The following is a 12,823-nucleotide window of genomic DNA, read 5'->3' on the forward strand; positions in this document are numbered from 1 at the left end:
AAAAAAAAATAAGCACTTTATTATACAAGTTATTTGACTTTATATTTGTTGAAGTTCTTTAGATGATTTTTTTAAAATGATAAAACTTGTCATAAAAAATAACAATATGTTGTACCGTTATTTTTTGTTAACTGAAAAGTTACATTTCTTCTGACCATATATGCAATTTATTTATTTTAGGTATTCAATTTTATGCTCCCTATATGAAAAATAAAAGTGTAAATATTTGAAATTCTTTACTACATGCCTCCTGGTCAAGCTGGTCTAGGTATCTTGTTTTTAAAACAACTTTTAAATCTTAGAAGTTTGGGGGTGAAAGGTGACATTTTGACTAAAGAAGTCATCCTTCATGAAATGATGCTGTTGTTGGATGAGTTAACACTAATCTTTTCTCCTCCAGAGAGCTGCTAGAAATAAGACTATGGCTTTATTACTTTTAATAATTTAATTGGTATAAGCTACTTTTTGTTTTCACAGATAAAGCATGTTATTTTTCAGAATTTCTCAGGGAGGAGAGAAAAACTGATTAGCCAGTATGTATTTTGATTTACGTTGAATATTTTTTATTATTCCTTCCAAAACAGACACTCCTTGAATATGCAGAGAAATGGAAAACTTCAGAAGATCCTTTACCTTTATTGGAGGTATACACAGTGGCTATCCAAAGTTATGTTAAAGCCCGACCTTATCTTACCTCTGAATGTGAAAATGTAGCATTGGTTCTGGAGCGCTTGGCATTGTGAGTAGACCTTTGAGTAAATAAAAAATCAGATACAGCTCTTTTGTTTTAATTCTGTACTTCAGTCTTTTATGACAGTTTAAATAGAATAGTTTATTTAAACTATCAGTAGGGTACCTACTGATACTAGAATTATTTGTTTTATTTTACTTTGAATCTTAATAATTATTTCTATCGTTACCAATTTTTTGTTTTTTAGAAGCTGTGTTGAACTTTTATTGTGCCTGCCTGTCGAGTTATCAGATAAACAGTGGGAACAGTTTCAGACACTGGTGCAGGTGAGAATATCTACCTATTAGATTTCATATAGGCATATCTTATGTCTGTTTTCTTTACTCTATATAAATTTTTTGGTTACACTTTAAAACATCTAACTAATAACAAGCATTAATTGCAGCTCTTGTTAACACTAATGTCATGCATATAGTAGATGTTCAATAAATGTGTGCTAAATGAATATATACATTTAGATAGATTGGTTGAATATTGCACTGTTCTTTAAGATCAGTTTAGGACTTTGCCAGACCAGTAAGGGAAAACAAAAAAAAAATGCCCTAATTTGTATTTAGAAACAGTTTAATTGCTGAACATCTGCAATATTTTTATAAGAATTTAATATATCATATAATCCTTTGTGGGGGTAGGTATATTTTTCCCATTTTAAAGGTGAGGAAACTGAGGCTCATACTTTAAAATTTTTATTTGCCCAAATTTGTACAGTTGATTTTACAGAGTAGTCATTTGAATCAAAGTTCTTTATTCCAGAGTTCATGCTTTTCTCCTATAACTGAAAACACATGCTTTGTCTTTTTTATTTAGTGCTATTATTCTGCCTTACGTAGTACTACACAATTTAGTACTTAGTTGTCTTGGAATATTTTCAAGAATGTTAAATTTTGTTTCAAGCACTAGATTGTGCTGGATATACTATAGCTTCAAGTACGTTTTGATTCATTGATTAATTAAAAAGAATGTTTCTGCTAGCTAGTTTCACAAAGTATACTTGTCTCTTTCTCTAACCAGAGTTCTTAAAATATTTTTTGGCTTGATGTTTTTCTGTAAGAGATACATTAAAGAGAATTTTATTCTCAAATTTTAGAAGCATGTGAAATAAACTATATTTAGGTAGAGAAATCAGCTTTCCTATTTCAATATTAACCATTAAAATCTTCATCAGTTGCAAAATTCTTGAAGGTAGGATTCATATCTTAATATTATAGGATTCCACATAGTATTTTACACATAATACTTAATTATTTGTGGCAATGAAGGTGTCTTGTCTTGTTTGTCACGTTGCAAATAACTTTTTGATCATGTAGTTTCTACTTCAGCATATCAGTACCTCATGTTTTAGGTTATTTCCCCAGCAAGTATTTATTTTTAGGTAAATAATTATTGTAGAACTTTTCATTGTTTGGCACTCTATCCCTGAATTAAGTTGTTTATATGCAAATATAATACTGAATTTCTCATTATTTTGTTTGTTGACATAAGATAAACTTTTAAACTTTCCTTTTTGAAACAGTAGCACTAGTTGATATTTTCCATATGGGTTAATGAGAAGGAAATAACTCTAAATCCTTATATGGTAGTTTTCAGCAATTACTTAAAGAAAATTTCTTCAAGCCCTGGAACTTGTTGCAGTGGGAAGATTCTATGGTTCTGAGGAATAGACTTTTTGTATAAACATAGTATGTAGCTTTAAGAGTTTCCATAACACTTTGCTCTTATTTCAGAGCTTCCTTGGCGTTATTTTATACCTGCTTAACAGCATTTGTTTCATTTAGCCTGTGCTTCCCCTTTCTTTACCCCAGTAGAGGATAAGCTCCATAAATGCAGGACCAGTTGCTCTCTTCCCTAGTCCTTTGCCCATAGACATTCCCAATAAACAGTTTCTGAATTGGATAAAAACTATTGGTCCTTTTGTGTTTCGAAGAATACACTAAATGCATGAACACTTGGAAACAACTAGTAAGCAAGTTTTAGTGTCGTAGCTTTAAATAGAACATTGCCAAGGCTATGTAATAAATAAATGAAAAATCATTCATTTAGTTGTTTTCAAAAGTCCCTTTTATTGGGATATGTGTATGTTGTCACTTAGGCCTTGATGCAGATCTGTCACTTATTAATGGTAGTTTTTTGGAAAAAGTTTTTTGTTTTTGTTTTTGTTTTTTTTTACTAACACAGGATATAAAATGTGTAAGGTCTTTTATGCTATGGATATTCTGATAGCTTCCTTGAGAAATAACTTTGCTCTTGGTTTAGATTTTGGAGGAAAAATAAGTTTGACTTATTTCTAGAAATACATTGTATTTATTAAAATTTATAATTGATACAATTCTTGAGATTCATCTTGAAAAAATCAGAAGTAAAGGAATTCAGCACTTTGTAATGTGATGTGAAAATTTTAAGATAAAAGTCTTTTCAAAAGTTAGTATTATATTTAGAGCCTGATAAGCTTGCTTTTAAAAATCTGTTGTAATTCTTTGGATGTTTATTTAATATTTATAGGTAGCTCATGAAAAGCTGATGGAGAATGGCAGCTGTGAATTGCATTTTTTAGCTACTCTAGCTCAAGAGACTGGGGTGTGGAAAAACCCGGTACTGTGCACTATTCTTTCCCAGGAACCATTGGATAAGGATAAAGGTAAATTTTCTAGAGAGAGAGAAAATAAAAATCACTAGACTAGAAAAAAAATGAGTACTTAAAAAATTGTTTTGATAAGTATAATTCATCTCAAGATTTCCCAGAGAAGGACCATTTAATTACATTTTAGCTGAGGTGCTTCAGGCCCTTCACCTTTATTTTATTTGGGGGAAGATGTATTTATAGGATATTACACAATCTTAGAGTAACAGGAAAACTAAAAATTTTCCCAGCATCTTTTCAGTAGAGGAATTCACTCTGCAGCATCCTGACAGGTGGCAGTCTAGCTTATATTTGATAACTTACTTGACAGATGGAGAAGCAGAAGTAGGGTAGTTAAATGATTTTCCTCAAAACAGAGACAGAAATTCATGCTAGAACTCTCAAGTCTTTGCCTTTAAGATTAGTACTCTTTCTCAGCTTGTTGCTCCATCTTATTTTATTCTGTTTTGTTGTTATTGGATGAGCTTGGGCAGTAAAGATTCCAGTTAAACTGGCAGATATCCTGTTGAAGTAGGTGGCTAATAAATCACTAATAATATGTATAACACTTAATGTTCAAAAGAGTTCAAAAATTATATACACCATGAAGAAGACCACAGTTACAGTCTTTGGTACTTTTCTTGAAATTGTTTAGGAAAGTACCCAGATTTCATCCAGACCTTTCCCAGGGTATTTAACTGAAGAAGTAAATAAACTACTTCTGTTGTTTATTGCTGCTTTGCTTGTTGATTGATGGCGAACCCTAGGTATTTTGCTATGTAATAGCAAATTGTGAAGGCCCTGAGAAAGTAGTGTTGTTAGGGCCATTGCTTGTGAATTCTTCTGGTATTTTGATATTTACCAAACAGTCTTCCCAGCCAGTCTCCAAACTTCTCTTCAAGCTGGTTTTTTTCTTTTTTTTTTTTTTTTTTTTATTTTTGGGACAGAGAGAGACAGAGCATGAACGGGGGAGGGGCAGAGAGAGAGGGAGACACAGAATCAGAAACAGCCTCCAGGCTCCGAGCCATCAGCCCAGAGCCTGACACGGGGCTCGAACTCACGGACCGCGAGATCGTGACCTGGCTGAAGTCGGACGCTTAACCGACTGCGCCACCCAGGCGCCCCAAGCTGGTTTTTTTCTACCTGGCTCCCCTCTTAACCATTTCTCCATGCTTTTCTGATAGTTCTAGCAATGTTATCTGTTTCTTAATTTTCATAAGCCAGATGATTTTTAGTACCGCCTTCCATCATGGATACCTACAGATTAGCCACAGTGTTCTCAAGACCTTGGAGAAATGGGGAGTGGACTCTCATTACTTAAATTAATAATAACAACATTTAAAAGTTGAGAATCTTAGATTTTTTTGCCTTTGGCATATTAGTTTTATCCTAGTATACTAACACCACTGTGATTTGTTCTTATAATCAAATTATACTTTCTGATCTATCCAGCTTTTGGAAATATTGGATGTAATATATTAATAATATCAAATTGCATTGTATAGTTCCTAACGGTTTGAAATGTGCTTTTAGAAGTACTGGTTTCATTTAACCCTCACAATGATCCTGTGAAAAAGGCAGGATCTTTATTGTCCCTATTTTACAGATGAGAAATGGAGGCTCAGGAAGATTGGTTGTCTTTTCTATATCACATTGCCAGTGATGTGAGGCAGAGCCAGGAATTGAAGTCAGGACTTCTCTCCTTTTTATATCATGCCTGTTGCACCTAGCCTAAAACCTGTAAATAAAATTGCACCTAGCTTAAATTAAAGAATTAACTCCTCTTCTCTGTTGTTAGTTTCTGAATAGCATTTTTGCCAAACTTACACATTACGCTAAATAGGAAAATGGAATCTTTACCTTAGCAGAGATTTAAGATTTATTTTAAAAGAGCATGTGCTCAGTTTCCTTACTTGCTTAAACGTGCTTAACATTGTTTCTATTAACAAAGTCTCTGCCCATTTCTGTGCTGCTCTATTTCTTGTTCTTTGCCTGACATAGCTACTAGAGTAGTTTGTGGACTATTTAGCCAAGAGGAGTTTCTTACAGTACAGTGGGTTATAGGTAGCCAGACTTTAATACAACTCAGATGTGAAATGACAAGAGATTTTGCATCCATAGTCTTTACTTGGTCCTCTGTTACTTAGAATGTCTCTTTGATGGGAGTTATTTTATGGCTAATCACACACATAAACTAGAAGTGTATGTTTATTACCTGCTTTGGAAAACTTGAAGGAATTAACATTTTACACAAAAATACGAATTGATTTACATTTTCAAACTTGATGGTTGAAAAGGATGGGGAGCTTTTAGTTTTACTTCTCTAGCCCCTTAGTTTAACTTAATCTAGCCTACAGCAAGTGTGAAGTGAAGAGCTAGAGCTGAGAGAATGAGTACACCTCAGTAGGCTGTGCTCATTAGTTTATAGTAAAGCGTCTAGAGTTTTCATGCATTTGAAGAGTAATCTACTTAATTCTGAATTTTTTTTTTTAATTGACTAAGTTTGGACCCACTACAACCCAGCTAAACCAAGAAATGCTCTTTGATTTGGGGGATTGAGGGTGGGTGGAACTCAAAATTTTAAATGCTGGTTTCACTTTAAGGTTTTAGCATCCTAGAATAAAGTAACTGTAATAACTAAATCAACATATTGAGGTAGATGGCCTTTGAATATCACAGGAACTTGAAGCTTACATGTTACTTGAGTCTTTCTTCGGTCATAATCTCAAGATTGGAAAGACTGAATGCCTTTTTTTTTTTTTTTTTTTAAGCCCACTTTTAACTCCCGTTTAAAACATCACTGATAATAAATTGGCCTTTGCTTGAACACTTCTAGAGAATGGTTTGCTAGGTAGTTCAGTCCATTCTTAACCTATGATTAGAAAATCTTCACTGTGAAAATTGCAAAAACTACATTCTTAGAATTCCATCTTTTGGATCTAGTGCTACCCCTAAAGCCATGCCAAAGTATAAATCCCTCTTTCATGCCATAGCAATTGAGATTTTTAAAGATGTTAAATCTACATTCATGATTCCTGGTTTTTGTTTTGTTTTTAATGTTTATTTTTGAGACAGAGAGAGAAAGAGTGCGAGCAGGAGAGGGGCAGAGAGAGAGGGAGACACAGAATCCGAAGCAGGCTCCAGACTCCAGACTCCGAGCTGTCAGCACAGAGCCCGACGCAGGGCTCGAACTCAAATCATGACTTGAGCTGAAGTCAGACACTTAACTGACTGAGCTACCCAGGCGTCCCCATGATTCCTGTTTTTCAGTGCATTTTGTTGTTCTCTTTAATGTATAATTCTTAGAACTGCATGTGTACCCTAAATATGATCTGGCCAGCTTTGAAGTCATTGGTGCTCTCATATTTTTCATCCTAACATTTTATACATGTTAGTGTGACTTGAGATGACATTAACCGTTTTGGGTAGTCATAATCATACAACTTGATGACATTACTAAAATCACACAAAATTTTTAAAAAATAAATGCTACCCTTAAATTATCAACTACATTTTTTTAAGTTTATTTATTTATTTTGAGAGAGAGAGAGAGAGAGAGAGAGAGAGGGCATGAGCAGGGGAGGGGCAGAGAGAGAGGGAGAGAGAGAATCCCATGCGGGCTCTGTGCTGTCAATACAGAGCCCGACAGCTCAGAGTCCAGTGTGGGGCTTAAACTCCAGAATCATGAGATCATGACCTGAGCCAAAATCAAGAGTTGGACACTCAACTGACTGAGCCACCCAGGCACCCCTCAACTACATTTTTATACTTTGTCTTTTGGCACACAAGGCATTGCCTTTTTTTCCCCGTTCTGCTTAATTTCACTGTTAGATTCATTGTGTCTCAGCAACTTGTCAATATTCTTTTAAGTCTTGATTTTGTTATTCAAGGTTTTTGTCCTTACCAGTTTCCTCTTATTAACATATATTCTGTTGGCATCCATGTCCTTGATAATAACCATAAAATGGTCGTGTCCAGAAACCTAGCCCCTGAGATATTTCTAGAAATCTTCCTTCTTGCTTTTAGTCCTTTAATCAGTACTGTTTGATTATGGTTGTTTGATCAAATATTCCTATTTTTCTTTTTGTCTGCTCCATGGTTCTCCTTTTTTGTATATAAGGATTGGGTGAAAGACCATAACAAGTACTTGGCTAGAGTTCTTTTAAGTAGTGTTGTTTAATACTGAGGTTACTATGACCTAATTTATTATTTTTAAAAATGAACTTCTTATTTTTAGAATAGTTTTAGAATTGTGAAAAGTCTCCATGTACCCCACAGCCAATTTTCCTTACTCTTCATATCTTAAATTAGTATGCTACATTTGTCACAATTAATAAACCAATATTTATACTTTGTTATTAACTAACTTCCATACTTTATTCAGATTTCCTTAGTTTTTACCTAATGTCCTTTTTCTGTTCCAGGATCCCATCCAGGATACCACATTACATTTAGTCGTCATGTCTTCTTAGGCTCCTCTTGGCTGTGACAATTTTTCAGACTTTCCTTGTTTTTGATGACCTTGACAGTTTTGAGGAATACTGGTCAGGTATTTTGTAGAATGTCCCTTAACTGGGAGTTATCTGATGTTGCTCTCATGATTAGAACTGGGCTTATGGATTTGGGGAGGAAGATCACAGAGGTAAAATGTCATTGTTATCACATCATATCAAGGGTACATACTCTCCGCATGACTTCTCATTGTTGATATTAACATTACTTGATTACCTGGATGAGGTAATGTGTTTATCAAGTTTCTCCACTACAAAGTTATTCTTTTCCTCCCTTTCCATACAGTACTCTTTGGAAGGAAGTTACTACATACAGACCACACTTCAGAGGTGGAAATTTAAGCTCCACTTTCTTGAGGGGGCAGTATCTATACAGATTATTTGGAATTCTACACAGATTTGTCTTTTCACCCTTTTATTCAGTCATTTATTTATATCAGTATGGACTAATGGATATTCATTGTCTACTTTGGTGATAATCCAATACTACTTTATTTTAGTTGCTCAAATTGTCCCAGCTTTGGCCATTGGGAACTCTTTGATTTAACTTCTGCGTCCCTTTTACATACCCCCTTCATTGTGGGGTATGTTTTTCATTTGAGTACTTCCTTGCTTTCTGACACTGTAAGGTACTCCAGCTTATTTTGCATATTTTCTACCCCAGTCCTAGAATCAGCTATTTTTCCAAAGAGCCCTTGTTCTTTTTCTTAGAGACTAGTATTAGAAACTAAGATCTGATAACTGGGTGTGTTCATTGCTGTGGAGGTGTCATTGCTTCTAGGACCTTTCAACAGACAAAGCAAGAAAATATATGTAGGTATGCTAAGCCGTGTATATACACATCTGTAAATATTTCTATATGTAACCAGCTGTATGTGTATTAAACTAAATATGAGTGTGTTCATGCTGATGTATTTCACTCAAATCCATACCACAAGGATCATTCTTGCCTTCTCTTGCTTATCTATAACCTCTCACATAAACATAAACCTCACATAAACCTCTCACTGTCACATAATTGGAGTCATGCAATAATGTAGCCTTTTCAGACTGACCTCCTACACCATTGGCCATCTGTGTACTTAATCAGTCTTAGTGTACATGTTTTCTACCTCTGTGGAAAATGGCTTTATTGATTAGAGTACAGTGCTTGTGTACAGTATCTCTTGCCATTTTTCTGATAGGCTCCATTCATCCAAAGTTAGATGAGTATTTCCCCACCTCTTCCAGTAAAGTTCTTTCATAACACTTGTAGTACAGTTAGATTTTTTTTTTTTTTTTTTTTGCCGTATTCTGCATTTCATCCTGGGTGTTCCCAACCTCCTAAATAATTTTTTAATTTGCATGTCTTAAGATTCCTTCTTTGTTCTGTAAAGTTCTATAGGCTTTGACAAATGCATGGTGGCCATGTATCCACCATTACGGTATCATACAGAATAGTTTCACTGCCGTGAAAATATCTACTATCTTCACCCATTTAACCCTCTCCTGAACACCTGACAACTACTGATTTATTTACCATCTCTATAGTTTTGCCTTTTTGAGATTTTCATAATTATAGGCTTTTGGTCTAGCTTCTTTTACTTGGCAGTATGCATTTAACATTCATCTATGTCTCTGATACCTTAACAGCTTATTCTATTTTATTGCTGAATATTTTTTATTGCTTATTAAAGACCTCTATGTTTTTAATACCTTAACAGCTCATTGCTGTTTTATTGCTGATTAGCAATAAAAAAGATTCTTCATCCCGTTTCTTTATCCATTCACCTGTTAAAAGATATCTTGTTTGCTACAAGTTGCTGTTTATGAACAAAGCTACTATAAACATTTGCACGCAAGTTTCTGTGTGGACACAAGTTTCACATCAGTTGGGTAAATACTAGGAGTAAGATTGCTAAATCTTATGGTAAGACTATGTTTTGCTTTGTAAGAATCTGCCAGACTTTTTCTAAAGTGACTATACCATTTTGTATTCTTACCAGCAATGAATGAGAATTCTTATTGCTCTAGACCCCCACTGGCAATTGGTATTACCTATTTGGGGGAATTTAGCATTCTAATAGGTGTATAGTAATACCACATTTTTGTTTCAGTTAACAATTTCTGTAATGACATAAGATCCTGAAGATCTTTTCATATGCATGCTTGCCATCTGTATATCTTCTTTGATGAGGCATCCCTTTAGAATTTTTGCCTGTTTTTTAATCAGATCATTTGTTTTCTTATTGTTAAGTTTTAACAGTTCTTTGTATATTTTGGATACAAGTCCTTTATAAGTTTTGCAAATATGTTCTTTCAGTCTGTGGCTTATCCTTTTCCTTAACAGTGCAGAAATTTTAAATTTTAAGGAAGTCCAACTTAGGAATTTTTTCTATTGTGGATCATGCTTTTGGTGTTTTATCTAAAAACTCATTACCACTGTGTTAACTATACTGAAATAAAATAAAATAGAATAACAGTACATGCATACATAAATACATACGTCCTCACTACCAAACCTAGAGTTCTATAGATTTTTCTCATAGAAGTTTTGCATTTTATATTTGGGTCTCTGATACATTTGGGGACATTTTGGGATAATTTGACAGGTATAACCTAATTTGTGTTTAGTGAATCTGTCTTGTCACTTAACACTCACATACCTTCTTCTGAACAATCACAAGCCATGTTTTTAATATAATTAATTTTGAGACTCTCATTTAGGATTATTTCTATTGCTCAGCCCCATTTTGAAAATTACATTTTCCTGTCTATCCTTTTAAATCTGAAGTTTATTATTATCAGAACCACCATAAGAAAAGAGGAAGTCTCCCTTTTCTCTGTCATTATAAATAATACATAGTCAAACCCAAGCAGCAGACTTTTCTCAAGAAGGTACCCACCTTTGCCAGTTTGATTGTTCTCAACATTTTTGGTGAGCTAGGGGCCATCTTGGGTTCTAGCTTTAATAACAATTCACACAGATTAGTACCAGGTCTATAACACTCAGGGTGTGTGTATCCTTGGTCCTGAACCTGCTTCCCGTTCTTTTGTTTATGTCATCATTTTACAATCTAGACTCTGAGAGAGCTCCCTATTACAGTCACACTGAATCCCTTCAGCCTTTCCCCTTATTCTGATATATTATCCTAATATATCAATCTGCAGTTGCACAGATTAAATTTTTATCATCTTTCCAGTCCTTTCTTGAATTTGAAGCCCAGCAGTGTCTTTCCCCCCAGAACCCATTCTTTTTCAAAGGAAATTTCTAAAGCTTAAGCTTTACCACAGTACTTATAAATCCTTAAGAGTTTTGTGAGAAAATAAGTCTTTATTTCAGTAATAAACTTTGCATTTAAAAGTGAAGGTAGAGAATTGTTCCTTGGTTTATCAGGTATTAGCATACATAAGATATAATAATATTTTGAAGGGAGGGGAGATGGGAGGAGAGAGCAGGTGATAACTCATACTTTCCAGGTAAATAGGATGAGGCCAGATATGATTACAGCTGCATTTACTTTTGGATAAGAAATCTGTAGTTCCTTCACTCTTGTGGTACATTTTTGGTGTATTTTTTTTGTATAAAGATATATACAATATATATTTTTTTATAAAGATATATATAATATATATATATTTTTGTATAAAGATATATTTATATCTTTACCTGTCTATACAGAGAATGCCAGAAGAGGTGACTCTGAAACCTAGACCTAAATCTACTGACAATTTTTTTTGTGTTAGGACATTTCTTACAGAAAGTTACTAAAAAGAAAACCTTAAAGACTGTATTAAGTACTTTTAGGAATACAGTTGACCTAACTTGTTTCTCATTGGTTGTCCCTCCCTCCCTTCCTCTGTTGTTTGTTTAATTTCCTTTTTCTATTGCTTTGTGTCCGCTTCTCTTCTTTGCCCTTAACTGACCTTGTCTTGGTATACAAAATAACTGAAGGGAACATTTTAGATTTTATTTTTAAAAATCACTACTAAATTAGATTGCCTTTTACTTGTATATAACCCTTAGATCCTTGAGGATCAGTGACGGGATAAAATTAAGCTGACAGAATTAAACTACAGTAAGCTTATAAAAGTATTCACTCACAGTTTTGGGCTGATGACATATTTGTATTTATACTCTACTATTATGTAATTAAATATAAACATAGTGACCCCCATATTTTCATTTTCACTAAAAATGATTTTAAAATACACTCACTGGTTTCTTGAAACATCTTGAAACATTAATGAGTGTATTTTATAATAATGTTACGTGGATAAATATGTCAGAACTTAAACGTAAAACTCATAATGAGATCTTCACACAAAAATTTTAATGTTACATACTAACTAGGTTCATCTATGATGTGGATTTTTATTAAATAAAAAATTCTTTTTAAATGTTTATTTTTGAGACAGAGACAGCACAAGTGGGGGAGGGGCAGAGAGAGACAGGGGAGACAGAGAATCCCAAGCATGGCTGGTGTCGCCAGCGCAGAGCCCGACACAGGGCTTGAACCCACAAGTTGTGAGATCATGACCTGAGCTGAAACCAAGAGCCTGACCCTTAACCGACTGAGCCACCCAGGTGCTCTGACAGAGAATTTTTTTTTTTAATTTTTAAAAATTCTGTTTCATATCAATCATGTCAAAAATTCAGTTATCATAAATTTTTACTATAATCCATTATGACCATAAAGTTTCAGATTAATGAAAAAGGAAGCAAGACTGAAATCTTTTAAGTAAAAATTCTATTTCTTATAAATGTAATATATTCCCTCAAGAAAGGATGAGGGGTGGGGTGAATATTAAGACTATCCCTAATTGGTAATTTGGGCACTGAAATCTAGATACCTACAGCAGTGGTACTCAATCCTGGCTGTGCCTAAATCACCTGGACAGTTTTCAGACATTTCAGTGCTTAAGAGGCCTACCTCAGACCATAGTCTCTGGGTCTGAGCCCCA

The 12,823-nt window shown here is 34.1% G+C and overlaps 1 protein-coding gene across 1 annotated transcript in view; it reads left to right on the forward strand.

Moving 5' to 3' along the window:
- ZNF292 (zinc finger protein 292) overlaps window positions 1-12,823 on the forward strand; it is a 103,701-nt gene that overhangs the window by 47,931 nt on the left and 42,947 nt on the right. Inside the window, exons 2-4 of the mRNA XM_049653982.1 lie at window positions 585-739; window positions 939-1,017; window positions 3,251-3,386. Of these exons, the coding sequence (XP_049509939.1) occupies window positions 585-739; window positions 939-1,017; window positions 3,251-3,386 (370 nt within the window). The remainder of the gene's footprint in view (window positions 1-584; window positions 740-938; window positions 1,018-3,250; window positions 3,387-12,823) is intronic.

This window comes from Panthera uncia (assembly GCF_023721935.1).
Source record: "Panthera uncia isolate 11264 chromosome B2 unlocalized genomic scaffold, Puncia_PCG_1.0 HiC_scaffold_24, whole genome shotgun sequence".
Taxonomy (NCBI): Eukaryota; Metazoa; Chordata; class Mammalia; order Carnivora; family Felidae; genus Panthera; species Panthera uncia.